At 45.2% G+C, this 15,504-nt stretch overlaps 1 protein-coding gene across 5 annotated transcripts in view; it reads right to left on the reverse strand.

Moving 5' to 3' along the window:
* Positions 1–3,928: 3,928 nt before the first annotated feature.
* The window catches only part of LOC140403227 (microtubule-associated serine/threonine-protein kinase 1-like), a 217,797-nt gene continuing 206,221 nt past the window's right edge, over positions 3,929–15,504 (reverse strand). For all 5 annotated transcript variants that reach the window (XM_072490987.1, XM_072490989.1, XM_072490986.1 and 2 more), the window contains one exon: positions 3,929–15,133. In XM_072490987.1, the coding sequence (XP_072347088.1) occupies positions 13,122–15,133 (2,012 nt within the window). In that variant the 3' untranslated portion in view covers positions 3,929–13,121. The remainder of the gene's footprint in view (positions 15,134–15,504) is intronic.

Raw genomic sequence — 15,504 nt, forward strand, 5'->3', positions numbered from 1 at the left:
CTTCATCCCAGGAAATCAGTTGAGTGAACCTTATCTGAACTGCTTCTAATGCAGTTATTTCCTTTCTTGAGTAAGGGGGGAGGCGAAAAGATTTAGTTTTAACAGTACCAGTTTGTTGAGTGTATGTGAATAGATTGGCTACATGTTACAACCTGTGATCAGCTGTTTGATTTGGGATTCATTCCAGTGCAAAAGAAGATCTCAAATTCTAGGCGGACATTCCATTCTCACTATCACAGCCGAGACGGTTTGTGATGTCTCTGAAGGTGGCGAATAAAGAAACGGTGACTACTGACAACACACGTGGCATAGTTACTTTCTCAGTCAACACCGCTCCTCTGCAATGCATCCACCTGTTCAGTATATATATTAGAATCAATTCCTGTCATGTTTTAAATATTGGAATCCAGATAACTGTCAAAAGGTTGCCTCCTTCCCAAAATTATGAAAAATCACCCCTTGACCAAGAATTCCAACAATAATATTGCTTTCCAATGTAATGCACAGTACAGATGTTTTGTCATGGTCTTTCAGTCGCGTCCCATGTGTGATTGTATCAGTTATATTTTCAGCGTGATTGAACTTCTAGAAAATTCAGTTTAAAGTGGAGGTGGGCCAAAGAGATAAAGACGTGTCTGCCTGTAGTCTAGCTAGCACTGAGATAGGGGTTGGTGCCATAGAGGTAATGTCACTAGATTAGTAATCCAGAGGGCCAAATAAATGTTCTGGGGACATGGGTTCAAATCCCAGCTGCCATGGTAGGATTTGGATTCAGTTCATTGGAGAAGAAATCTGGGATTGTAAGCTAGTCTCAGTAATGGTGACCATGTCAACGATTATCGATTATCATTAAAAATCCATCTGGTTCGCTAATACCCTTTAGGGGAGGAAATCTGCCGTCCTTACCCGATTTGGCCTAAATATGACTCCAGAACCACAATGTGGTTGACTCTTAACTGCTCCTCTGAAATGGCCTAAGCCTGTCCGTTCAAGGGCAATTAGAGATGGGCAACAAATGCTGGCCCAGCCCAGCAAAACCCACATGCCACGAAAGAGCAAAAAAGCTTTTAATAATGAAACACAGGAACAATGCAGTACTGAGAGATACCCGGATTTTGTACAGACATTTCCCTTTTTAGCATGTGACAATTTAGAGACGGAAATATGAACATACAAATTAGGAGCAGGATTAGGCCAATTGGCCCCTCGACACTCGCTCCGCCATTCAATAAGATCATGGCTGATCTGGTGGTAACCTCAACTCCACATTCCCACCTATCCCCGATAACCTTTCACCCCCTTTGCGTATCAAGAATCTATCTACCCCTTCTTACAAATATTCAAAGGATCTGCTTCCACCGCCTTTTGAGGAAGCGAGTTCCAAAGACTCACGACCCTCGGAGAGAATGACACTGGCTTGGATTTGCTGCTGTGCTCCTCAAAGACAGGACCAGTCAAGCTGTGATGGTGACTCCTTCATGCTGTTATAATTGATACCGCAATACAGTGTCCCTGCTTGCAGCATGGAATTCCCTAGGCCGCTCCGATGCGGCCTGGCCCGCGATTGGGGCCCACCGATCGGCGGGCCGGCCTCTCTGTCCCCCTGCCTCTTTTCCTATGCGCCGGCCCCTGTACTCCTGCGCCATGTTGCAGCATTGAAGGAGGCCACCGCCACTGCGCATGTGCGCATTGGCATTGGTGCCACTGCACATGCGCGGATCCTGCGGCGCCCTGTTTGTCGCCGGGATCGGCAGCTGAAGCGGCATGAACCGCTCCAGCGCCGTGCTGGCCCCCGCAGCGGCGTTTACGACGGCGTGGACACTGCCGCGGGATGGGAGAATCCCGCCCATTGTTTCTGGTTCAGTGGCAATTGTTAGGCTGGAGCAACATTCTCCAAAGTGAGACAGGTACCTGCTCACTGGGAGGATGCAGAACTCAAGGGAGAGCTACACCTGTACTGCTTCTTATGCCTTTCAGCACCTGGCTCTGAGCAGGATGACTCCAGCCTATTTTAAGTTTAAACCACAGTGGAGTGATGTTGGTGAAGGTAATAAGCAGGAAAATGAAAGTATTTGATACTGTCAGAGGAGAACCAAAAGCTCACGGTGACACCACGTGGGTGTTTGCAGATAGATGGAGTCAAGCTTGCTCCAAAACATACAATTTTGAGACACTAAGAGAATTCATGGTGGACATTCACTCATTAATGAGAATACATCATTCAAATGTGTCCACCAAAATGCTTTGCTGAACAAAATCTCGCTATATAATTACATTTTCATACATTTAAGGGTGATTTTGTGCCCATGTTCGCCGTCAGTACAAATGAAAACGCAAACCCAAAATGGCACGTAATCGGGAAACAAAATTCTCGCTGGCGTGATCTTACTTCCCGATTTCCCATACCTTTCGTCGGTGACATAACGGGGTTCGCACCTTCAAAAGGTGATGAACTCTGTAATACATTTTAATAAAATATAACATAATTAGCGATTTCCCCCCCACCCCACATGATTCCTCCCTCACTGGATATTCAAACCTCGCCCGACATGAGATTTATAAAGGCATGAATCAGTCGAGGGAATCTTTCCCCCCCCCCCCCCCCCCCCCAGGGGTGCAAAGATGGTGGGGGAGAGGGACATGCCTGGGCAGTACAAAGGCACTGCCGCTATCACATGTTAGCAGTGCCAACTTGGCAGTGCCAGGGAGGAACCTCTGAAGCGCCCTATTGGGGAGGTTCTGTTATATTTGTCAGGGATGGGGGGGTGGGAGAGGGGACCCCCGATCCTTGTGCTGTGATGGCGGGGGGGAGGGGGGAGAAGTGGGGGCTTCTATGCCCCCTCTGCTTGTTGGGGAGTCCTCCGCCTGGGGAGTGGGGGGGGGCAATTAATTTTTGTGCTGATGGGGGAACCCTTTACTGATGTTGCCCTGTGCTCCGTGAATCTGGCCTTGCTGGTTCTCTCAGGCCCTGCCCGGCATGATTGATGGCATAAACCCCGCCCATTAACTTTTATTTTCGGAGTGCCAGAAAGTCTGATTGAAAATCTCGGTTGTGCAGCCTGAGAGCAAGACGTCGGTTTCAGCCAGAGCCCAACACTCTGGATAAAATGTGGGAAGAATCCAGTTACATTTGATAAGAACTTCATTGGCTGTGAAGCACTTTGGGTTGTCCTGAAGTAATGAAAGGTGCTACGGAAATGCAAATCTTTCTGTTCATTTTCTTTTACATAGACGTATATTAAAAACCAAAGTAAGGCATCACAGTGGCGCAGTGGTTAGCACTGCTGCCTCACGGCGCCGAGGACCCGGGTTCGATCCCAGCCCAGGTCACCATCCATGTGGAGTTTGCACATTCCCTCCGTGTCTGCATGCGTCTCACCCCCACAACCCAAAGATGTGCAGGGTAGATGGATTGGCCACGCTAAATTGCCCCTAAATTGGAAAAAAATAATTGGGTACTCTAAATTTATTTAAAAAAACAAAGTGGAGTCCGTAAAGCATATTTGGATGAGTATCTTAACTCATTCAAGCAGAAAGGTGCCTATGCCTGCTATTAGAGAATTACATTTTTTGTAAGCGTATTCCCTGTTTTTTTTCTCCATTGTTAAACGCTGTCCTTTCTTTGGGGTGAACTTTGACTCCCCCAGACTGGCACCTAATTGCTGTCCATTTTGCAGCCCACCTCATCTGACGGCACTGAAAACTAAATTTGGGAGGTGTGCAACACAGATGGACCACGTGTAAATGCAAAAAAATCACCTTCTGTGTAGAATGAGTTTCAGTGGAAAAGGGATCTTTATTTTAGTTTCAGTGTCTCTATATAGAACTACAAGTTGTAGCTTAGTTTGTCTAGGCCCGAAATGAAAGATGTCATACTTCCTCCTGTTTCTTTGACAAACTCGAGGAGAGCGACCATAACAAACGCAGGTCAATTTTTAAAATTCATTTTAATTTTTTTTCCACACAATCAGTGAAATACAGAAGCAGTGAGAAAATAAAGTTAAGGCAATAAGATGAAATGTATAAATATTACATACAGCTGCCCTGCAATATCCACTGTTAAACAGTGCGTAGGTACCCGGCCTACAGGCCTCGACGAGTTTTATTTACTTTAAACGTTACTCTGTAAAGACGACTCAGTATATACAGATCGGTTCTAACACACACTGGACATTTATAAAATAGCTGTTCCATTTATTTCGCATCACTTCGAGTCCCGTTATTTTAAACTGCAGACACGCATTGTGCATCTGTGCAACTTAGTAGTATTTTAGAGATATATTTTGCTCTGTCCACTAACTGTAGTGATGGAATAGAAGTATAAAGTGATGTCCTTTATTAAAAAAAAATTAATGTTGCTAAAACTAGTGAACAGTCAAAGACGCCAGTCTTAAAATTTTATTTTTCTCTTTTCATCCAAAGTGCCACATCCAACACCCTATGCATCTTTGCATTGCTAATATGTACAAAAATTGTAGAGGATTTTTAAAACTTTGACACCAAAGCCGATGGAAGTCTAGAGCCCAGTAGATTCTATTGAAAATTTTCCTCAAACACTTCCTTCCTTCTTGATCTGGAGGTTTAGTCAAAGGATCCTGAAGCTGTATCGATTTCTTATTCACTGTTAAACTGTTCATTGACTAAATGTTGGCTTTGTCGTGATCTGCTGCCTCCAGAATAATTTGCCTATGTCAATCGAATTGAACAGAGTGAAATGAGCAAAGTGTCCTTTGGATAGCTGCTTATTTACATCATATCGGAATGTTTGGGCAAATTTTCATTGCATAAAGTGTAGCATCTGCCTCATTGCAAATATTTAAGTTGTCCTCTTTTGATACCCCCTCCTTACCCGGGTATAGTTTGGTGTCTATGAGTCACTTGGGCCTGAGCAATGATTGTCAGTGTAAATGTTGACTGCGGAAGGCATCAAAGCTATGTTTAATCCTGTCCTCTTTCAACATTCACACCAGCAGGGGATGACTGAGTAGTAATCACGAGTGGGCACACTGGATGATGTTTGCCCCTCTAGTCAAGAGGCATATGGGCCTATTGCAGTACCCTGTACTGCGCTGTAATGTTCTATGTTGCCATTGCAACAGAGATCAGTATATACTGGCATTTGAGCGTTGTATGGCTCCGCACTACACTAATGCTTTAACATTTAATTTTCGATAAAGTTCAAGATAAAAATGTTTAGCGCCAACACAGGGGATCAATGATGTTGCTTGGATTACAAAAAAGACATGAACAAAAACGCTAACGTTCAATTGTACACCATTCTATTTCCGGAAACATTGAAAATTGAAGGGGAATCGCATTTGGATCTTCACTCTTTGCAATGGCAAAAATAACAGGTGACGCCAATTGTAAATTATTTGCTTAGCAACAGCAAAATACCTCATTTGGCATCTTTACTTAGCAAGAAGAATGATACATATGTAACATAGGATACTTTGCAACCATTTACATCTCACCCTGACTAGTAGATCTTGCAGAAGCACACGTATCGAGAAAAAAGATCAGTCAAGATACATGCAAATCTGCTTGCATCACAGGAGGTGTTGAGTTAATCTCAGTACCACTTTGCAGCTATTCCAGAAGAACTTTCCGCAGAGGAATATTAACCTTAGGAAGCAATATGATGGAACACAACAGTATATAGGGGCCAATGATTAACCTTTGGCATTTTGTAAAGCATACATTGTGCTGAATTTGAGATCAGTTGACTTTGACAAAGATTGTTTAAATTTTCAAACCACTTAAATTTCAAGCTCCAGTGGGCTTTCAATTCTCTCTACTCATGAGGATGTTAAGGGCTACAGAACCATGGTGGGTAGATGGGGTTAAGATACAAAATATGGGAATGGTGCATCTGTGAAGAAGATCTTTGGAAATGAGCACTTTCAAGAAAAAGGTCACAGCAACGACAAAAAGGAATTCGGCATTTCTAACCCCCTCCTGGCGGGTAACTGAGCGCGGTCCAGGAAAAGTGACGGCAGCCCTTGGAAAGTTGTTGGGTCAGGAAATCCTATCCCGGCATACTCGCCAATCCTTCCAGTGCAAGCGAGTAAGACATATTTAATTGTTCTAATAAATTATCATTGTGCAAGGCCAGTTCATCTGCACATGTGCATATGCAGTACATGTGATCATTACAGCCCCATACGTGTTTCAGAAGTAGCTTCGTTTCACCATTTCTTTCTTATAGGAGACCCCCCTCCCCTCAGTCATTTGCTTTCAAGCCCATGTTTTGAGGAAGGTTTCTATGGAAACATTGAAAGAAACAGAATTTCAGTTCTACCGCACCTTTCACAACCACCGGACGGTCGAAAACGCTTTACAGTCAATGGAATATTGTTCAAGTGTAATCCCCATTGCCATGTAGGAAATACAGCAGTCTTTCCCAGTCAGATGCTGATCATCTGTCCATTAGAATGAACTTAAATCAATTAAATAATAAGAAAAATAAGAAATTGGCAAAATGAAATCTCTCAGTAAAAGGGGACAGAAGTCTAATTATTACTCATACGTTAAGCTATGTACACAGAAGCAGAGGATGGAATTTCAGCTTTAAACCCATCCCATTCTGGAATATGAAGCTATTCTACACTGTCACTGCACTGAAGGATTACACAGATTCCAAACTGAAGAAATAAAGTGTCAGGTTTCAGCCGCAGACAAAAGGAAATCCAGTAAGAAGTCTCACAACACCAGGTTAAAGTCCAACAGGTTTGTTTCAAACACTAGCTTTCGGAGCGCTGCTCCTTCCTCAGGTGAATGAAGAGGTATGTTCCAGTTTGCAAAAGGAAATCCAGTTGGGGACCTGAGCCTATAACGATTCATTTCTTATAGCCTTTACGTTACTCCCTCTCCCTTCTCTTCTCAACCACACAGCTCTGTTTTCGCTAAAGAAAAAAATGCTCTGTTTCTCTCTCCATGTGTTCTATTTTGTGTTTCTTCTGCTTGTCTTTTTCGGTAGCTCGGTGCATGTTATCTCGTTTTAAGACTTTCTCATCCTGCGCGCTCATCTTTGCCGTACCGTACTGCTCACATTCTAACCCTCCTGTCTTCCCCTATCCCTACGTGGCTCACGCTGTCTAGTCGGCAAGAACTGTCACTCCCATAGCCAGAGAGACACACTGCCACCGCAGACCCCATGGACAACCATCAATCAATGTGGGCTGCTTTGACCAGTGTGATTGGTTTAAGGGATTTGCATATGGGTTTTTGGTGATCATCCTGCTCAAAGCTCAGCATTTCCCAGCCAGTATGAACCGCTGAATTTTGCTGACTGTAGAACTCTCAAACTGGATGAATGTGGGGGCAGGAAGAGAAAGAGCTTTGGTCTAAGGAACTGAGGTGACAACACAAGGTGGTCTTATTCTTCTGATCAGCATAAATTAAACGTCATCTTCTCCAAATGTGAACATTAGACTTCTGCTCCATCATGAGGGGGGGAAATCTTGTAGAAACCTATAAAATTCTAACAGGACTAGGTAGGGTAGATGCAGGAAGGACGTTCCTGATTGCCACAGGAGTCCAGAACTAGGGGTCACAGTCTTGAGGATATGGAGTAAACCATTTAGGGCAGAGATGAGGAGAAATTTCTTGACCCGCCAAAACATTGTATGTTTTGAAGAAGCAGTTAGATATAGCACTTGGGGGTGAAGGGAATCAAAGAATATAGGGGGAAGTGGGAAAAGGCTTAAGTTGGATTATTAACCATGATCGTAACGAATGGTGGAACAGACTTGAAGGGCCGAATGTCCGCCTCCTGCTCCTATTTTATATATTTCTATGTCTATGTGACGAGCCACAGAAACTTCTGAGAAATTGTAACCGGTCCGTCAACTGAAAGGGATATTTTCTTCCATTTGCCTATATTGGTGGCAAAATCTGCCTGGCTATAAAGCAGATTTCCCCAATCTCAATTCATGCCAAGCCTTTCATCAAAGATTTCTCAGTGAGATTTGATTGAAATGTGGATTCTAATACAAAATCCCAGCATGCCCGCTTTACGAGAGCGTTACCATTCAGTGGCTGTCCACTGTCCATTTAAACAGATCCTGCTCAAAACGCTGTGGTTCGCACCACTACCTCCGACCAGGCCCCCTCACCCACTCCCTTCTTCAGAAAGTGCTGCCATTGCCACACCTGTCGCAATCGGGTCAAATTGCTTTTTTACTTATTCCTGTGAAGAAAGATCAAGAACCAAAAGATGGTCTGGACCAGCTCATTGTTTCGTATACCGAGTGTGGACTGAATGGGGACGGGACTGAAATCACAAGCAGCGTAAAGTGGATGGCGTTGCTCGTTCAGAGAGTTCGAGGAGGAGGAAGTTGAAAATATTTAATAGAAAGTAGTAACACCCTGTGGTGTATTTCCTTTAAAAAAAGTGAAAGATCCTGACTATTTAATATTCACGTTATTCCGCATAGAGTGATGGACAGGGAGATGACAGCAGCAACTTAGTGGTGAATGATTATTGCCAACAAAATTTCCGCGGTTAATAACTTTCCTCACATTCATTCTCCAGAATGCAGAGAACCTGGGATCAACTGAATAGGTGGACACGACACTTAAGTATATATTGAACAATAATTTACTATTTTCATTTCTTTAAAAAAAAGACAAACTCTTGCAAACCTGCAGGATTATAGTTAAACAGTGCAGATTATGTTGCACTCACACATCCAGGAATGTCGTTACAGAAAACATTTCCTTTTCAATCCATATGTATCGTCATCTTTTGAAATAACACACAAGTGGGAGGGGGAGCAAAAGAATATCACGCCGGAAGCATCACGTGAGGATGTCCAGCTTTGCATAGAAGCGCGACAAAGTACACAATACGGGTGAGCCTTTCAGACAACATGGAGACTGGGCTAAAAGCACAGGCAGTGATGGCAGAGGGTTGCTGTGGATGACACCACTAGTTCACAGGGCTCGAAGAGGAGATTCTCACTGTCGAATTGGATGAACCTATTTAATGAGAGCTGATAGCACCTTTTTTCATACTTAACGTGCAAACCTTTGCCCCCAATCTTTGGTAACACGTCAAAAACTGGTGCAAGCAGACTCAAAAGGTGCGGCGCAATCACTAAAGGTTGTTTATTAATTTTGGTTTAAGTTAAATAATTCAAAAGACACTGGAAATGCTCAGTATGTCAGGCAGTGTACGCAAACCGGGAGCCAAGGGAACTGCGAATGAGTGCAGCATTGTTGCATACATACCGCATCGTAAAGCCAGGGAGCGCCAGAGAGCTGCTACTAGATCCGCAATGAAACCACAGACTCCAACAGTTCAAGAAGGCAGCTCACCAATAATAATAATAATCTTTATTATTGTCACATGGAGGCTTACATTAACACTGCAATGAAGTTACTGTGAAAATCCCCTAGTCGCCACATTCCGGCGCCTGTGCGGGTACACGGAGGGAGAATTCAGAATGTCCAATTCACCTAACAAGCATGTCTTTCGGGACTTGTGGGAGGAAACCGGAGCACCCGGAGGAAACCCACGCAGACATGGGGAGAACGTGCAGGTTCCGCACAGACAGTGGCCTGTGGTGGTATGTATTAGGGGTAATGTGGTACCTGTGAAGCTGAGAGGCTATTGGCTGTCAGGTCCCGGGTCCTGGTTGGATCTGCCGACTTCTGGCTCCGCCCTGAAGGCGGAGTATAAGAGCCCGAGCTTCTCCCCGCAGCCTTATTCTGTTGCTGAGCTGCTGGGGACAAGTCTCGCTTAATAAAGCCTAGATCGACTTCATCGCTTCTCATCTCGCGTAAGTCATTATGCGCTACATGGCCCAAGCCGGGAATCGAACCTGGGACCCTGCCGCTGTGAAGCAACAGTGCTAACCACTGTGCTACCATGCCGTCAGCAAGGGCAGCTGGGAATGGGTGATAAATCTTGACCTCATTGGTGACATCCCTACATCAAGAATGAATACAAATTCTTTGAAGAAAGATAGCTCTGTGCACAGAAATTTCCAAGATTTCTACCACAGATTAGTGAGACACAGATGTGCCCATGATCATGGGCGACTTTGGGTAGAATTTTCTTCATGGGGTCCTGAACCTGCCGTCAGGCTCAGATGGGTCAGAAACCTGCATGTTGTGGGAAACAGTCACTCAATATGATTTCTCCCAGAGTGGCCAATTAATGACCAGTAGGCCCGTTATCAAATTAAGGACAGTGGGCGAGCTCTCAAAGCTGAAGGGTCTATGGGTCCTTGCAGCTTGAAAAAGCAGGCTGCGATGAAAGGTAAGTTAGGGAGAGGGCACTTCAAAATGGAGGCACCATCCCTTCTAATTTCTTCAAACGTAAATGAAAAATGGCCTTTGCAGACAGGCCACCATTGTAAGGAGGGAATCCCTCTACAGAGTAGCTTGCTGCTGAATTCAGGCAGCCAGGGAGAGGCCTCCAGGCATGTTGGTTAGTGCTGGCCCTCTCGGCCTGCTGTTGGAAGGCCACTCTCCCCCTCCCCAGGAAGTTAAACTGCCCCTTATACTCAGTCTGCGGGGATTTGGAGGTCACCTGAAAAATCCAGTTGGCCTCCATTAACCAGCAGACAGGTCGGTGTCACAAATTTCCATGCCCACCCTCCTCAAATTCCAGGCCCTGGTGGGGGTCGAGAATCAATCCCTTTGTCTTTTATGTTCCGGGGTAGCTGCTGACAGGAGGCAAGGCACGTCTGCACAGAGGGAGTTGGCAAATCAGGTGTGGTGTCAAACTCAGCCATCGTCTCACCCAAGTTAGTAACTGATTTTTTGATGGATTAGCAAAGGTAGCCTTATGAGCAGGACAACACTGGCCGGGAGCTGTGTGCAATGTGGCAAGAGAGAAAGGGGGGGGGGGGGGAGAGAGAGAAAGAGAGACAGGAAAGAGGACAAATAGAAGTGCATGGCCAAGGCAACGTTCTGTCAGGAAAAGCAAATGTTTCCCCGAGATTTACTGCGATGTTGTGATATTTCCCAGCTCCAAAGCTGACTAAGAATTCTTTACGTTGCTTCTCGCCACACTGTGTGTCCAGTGCAGATTGTGTAATTCAACTGGGTGAAATCATGGGCTCACAATGCAATTTGGCGAAATACTTGACCGGACAGAGTCGATCATTTGAAGTCGCACAGTACAGGATGGCTGGGTTTCCCCCAATTACCAGAGTTTGTTACCCCCGGCAGGTAATTAAACCGTGGCAAGAAAGCATGCCTTATTCGCCAATCTTCCACTTTGTCATTTGCAATCGATTAGAAGCCTACTCTCCCCCAGCTTTGCACCGACTCAAAGCTCTCCTGGTACAGTGCTAGGACATACCAGGAGCCAGGCTTCCAATGGATGGACTTCTATCATTTCACCTGACTATTGGTTATAAACAGCACCATCATTTTGGACCTCAGCTAGTCACTGAGCTAACCAGAATCTGACAGTGCAGAATGTGCCCATTTGACCCATTGTGTTGGGTCTCTGAAATAAATCCAAACAGTCCCAGTCTTCTCCTTCTCTCTAGTCCTCCTGTTTTCTCCCCTTTCTCACCTCCCTCTTTTGAATGAAAAATGGTAACATTTAGTTGCACTCATCAAAAGGCACAGTAGAATTTGCCAGCAACAATTCACATTTTTGCTACTTGTCTGCTGCTACTGCGCAACTCAGGTGCAAATTAATATTTCATTGACGTCCACCATCATTCCAGCTCCATACTGGCATTTATATACAAGGTTAAGGTAAGCTCAATGCTTAGTCCAGTGATGGGAATACATTGTAAAGAGCAATTCACCAGTGAGATTCCACTAAGAGGGCAGAAAGACTGCCGGTTGGTATTTCCCCCACTGACCTTCTGGTCCCTCCAGTTACATCCCACTCTACCAACTTCAAGTAGTCTGTTTGAATGGCTGTTCTCCCCGACACATTTCAAAGTGACGTTATAAATGGTAAATTTTCACTGTACCAATAGACAATGGCGGCCATGCAGCATGCCACCAACCCACGGCATCACCAAATACCCCATTGCACCAAGCAAACCAAATGATGACTGTGTGTCAATTAAATGTCTGAAGAACCCATGCGGTAACTGCACCTGACCTGCCATCACCTTTTTCACTGATATCAAGAGCTGGTAACATGCAGAGTCTTGGCAAATAACGAACATTTTTGTCATGATGGCCAACCACAAGACCAACTGACCAACTCCAGACCAATCTGAGCTGGCCAAAATGTCCTCTGAGAATATAGTACCTGCGGAGCAACAAAGGGATTGGCCTGAGTACATCTTTCTCACAATGCAACGGTTTCATGAGGGATCGGAAGATCTGATAGCACTGGGAGTGGCCACGAGCTACTGTTCCTTTGTATCTGAAAAGCAGTGCGTGATTTCGCAAGGGCCCAGGAAACACTGATCACACGGTTTTCTTAAAGGAACACCCGTTTGCTACATACTATGGAGCCCTCATCTTCCGAAACCGATCTGATCAATACCTCCAGTTTTGAACAGTCAACAAGTCAGGCAACGAAAATAGCCCTGAAACCCAGGCCAAGAGAATGCCATAATACAATTATAGTGTAGGAACACAAACATTCCGTGTTGGAATGGAGGGCAAGAACTGTTTTAAGCACATTAACTTTCCTAAGCTATAGCCAGTAACAGATGCATGGGTCCCTGTAAGAACACGTGCTGCGCCGATTCCGAAATAATTCAGAATACTTTCTAAGATTGCGAAGTGTTGATAAGGGTTAATGCTAATCTGCAGCCAACTTACATAACTTCAATAATTTACTAACCTTTTTTACAAGAGCACTTCAGAATATTTAACTCTATGACATAACCACATGTAGAAGCCGTTTAAGCGTGTAATGCACTTCGCCAGTATATTTTGTACACAAACATGCAGTCACATGATCTATCATTTTTAAACCTTTCACATTCTTCTGAAATATTTAAACCTCCGTAATTATTGTTTGCAACATAACGAGCACCTTGGCAATTAGAATCTGAGATTTTTAAGTCTATTTTTCTCAGTTGCATGGTTAAGATTCTTGTGTCGTGAACAGTCTGATTTTTAAATGGTTCCTCACTGCTCTCGCTCGTCCTGTTAATTGCAGGTCTCTTTATACATAACCCCTGCTAAAGGGTCTGACGGTTTATCCCTTTCTTTTCGAGAAGAGCCACACTGGCTATGTCTTGTGACGTTGCTATGGATACTGGCTTGGTGACCGGTTCCGACAGGGATGCGGAGGTGCCTTGTTGTTCAGCATGCGTCTTTGCAGTGTCTCCTGCCTTCCGTCTTTCCAATGTTGCAGGTGCCACAGGGATGGCCATTTTCACTGGCCCCAGTACACTCTTTGCCACTGTGGCTAAGTGGTTGACGAAACCTGGCTTGTCTGTGCATGACGACGCTGCTGCTGCTGGAGATCCTTGCCCAGCTCCGCCTGGCATAGAGGTGGGTAGCTTCTTTATTTTAATATCCAAGCCTCCTTTACTCTCTAGAGATGCCTCACACGTTCCTTTGTAACAGTTAACTGGGGCACTTTTATCTACAACGTCAGGTCTTTTGGCTGGTTGCAAGAGGCAACCCTGAGGCGAAATCGCATGGGTACTGATGTTCTTCTCACTCTTGTGTGGCTCTTCAACATGACCTTCACTGTTATCTTTGGTCTCACACGCCATGCTCTTCTTGTTGTCCTTTCCATCGCTACTCCCTGGAGGTTTTGTTGGCTCCAGCTTCGCAGGAATTTCTGCTGACTTCCCCTTCTCCTTAGGGCCCGGCTGGGAACCAGCTGCTGGAGATGCAACCCTTGTCTCTGACCTCTGACCTGGCAATTTCACAGTGCCGTTGTCCGGTGTTAGATTGCAGGCACCGTCCTGGCTCTGGGAGCCAGATCCCAATGGTTCAGTTTGAATTCCTTGGTGTCGCCTGTTTGCAGAGTCGATGATGGAGCGTATCTTCTTGGCTTCCTTGGCGCGTGTTTTCTCTGGAGGTTCTGAAATGCAGTTTATTTGGACTGGCTGTGCAACGTTGACATTAAGGCTGGTTGCTATGGGTCCTGGAGACATTTTCAATTCAGAAGGCATTGGCAAAATATCAGGTCTAGAGATTTGTGTTAATCCAGAAGACTTGTCCATGCGTATTGCTGAAACAGAGGAAGGAGGGACACCGGACTTTCCTCTTATGGTACCAAATGGTGCTTCCTTATCTAAGCTTTGATCCAAGGGCAGTGACTTTTTGGCTGCCCCTGTTTCTGAAGATGGATCAGAAATCTGGGGCTTTGATGTAATGGTTTTTCCATTTGACTCCTTCAATGACGAAGGAAGAGAACTATTTCTCCCATGGCTCTCAGCCATACTTTTGGTAACATCACTCGTCCCGCCAGAGCTATGGTGAGAGGTCATCGAGGAATAGGTTCTGGCTGTTTCTTCTTGATCTGCATTGACCCCATCTCCTGGCTTTTCCTCGTGATCGCTGATCTTAACTTCTAGTTCCTGTACTGGGTCAAGTCCTTCTCCTCTTTCTTGTCTGATTGTCGAGAATATAACTCCATCAATCAGCGGAGATTCCTGTCTACCCAGTTTCCTTACGGCCAACTGACGGAAAGTCCCCACTTCACTGCCATCGGCCTTTGATCCCAGGACCTCGCCCTCCAACTCCATCAGGCTCTGAAGACTAGTATCACTATGAAGGGCCTCCTTCCGGAAGTCTGAATGGGATGCCTCGAGGCTGTGCTTGCGAATTGCTAGCTTCTTCTCAGAAGAAAGCGGGATGGATAGTTTCTCTGCGGACTGCACCCTCTTGAGTAAAGGAGACCTGGGTGGCTCTGCGCTCTTGGGTCGTGGTCTGACTACCGGGGGCGACGAATGCAACTTGATGTGGAAGGTCTGGGTCGTGTTGGAGCTGCCCACAGTGTGGGCAGGCAGAGGGAATGAAGGATGTTGAGGGGAAGGGTGAGTTGGTGATGGAGTATGAGCGAGGGGAGACAATGGGATGTTCCCTGCCGACTTGCACCGTGCTGATCTGTACTGGCGTTGGAGCTTTGGGGACAGGCCGTGAAGGCTGCTGGGCCGGATGTGGTGAGGGGTGGCCGGGGAATTTGGTACACTTGAGCCAGGAGAGCTACTTTGAGATGAGTTGCCCCCTCCTCCTGTGGGGAAGAAGAAAAATATATCAAACTTAAAATATGGACACATACATTTGAAATCAATTTGTTCTTACCGAAGCTGAAGGGGAAGCTACATAAGTGAATGAGGGAGAAAGCAATAGAGGGAAATGTTGATCGTGTGGGGTGAATGCTGGGTGAAGGCTTGTGTGGAGTATAGCATGGACTAGTTGGGCTGAATGGTCTCTTTCTGTGCTACAATTCTACATTCCATCTAACTGACCTCACAATTTATTTAGGTTGTAAGGAATACAGGGATAATGTAGTAGTAATAATAATAATCTTTATTGTTACAAGTAGGCTTACGTTAACACTGCAATGAAGTTACTGTGAAAATCCCCTAGTTGCCACATTCC

The sequence above is a fragment of the Scyliorhinus torazame genome, chromosome 27 (assembly GCF_047496885.1).
Source record: "Scyliorhinus torazame isolate Kashiwa2021f chromosome 27, sScyTor2.1, whole genome shotgun sequence".
In the NCBI taxonomy this organism is placed as follows: domain Eukaryota; kingdom Metazoa; phylum Chordata; class Chondrichthyes; order Carcharhiniformes; family Scyliorhinidae; genus Scyliorhinus; species Scyliorhinus torazame.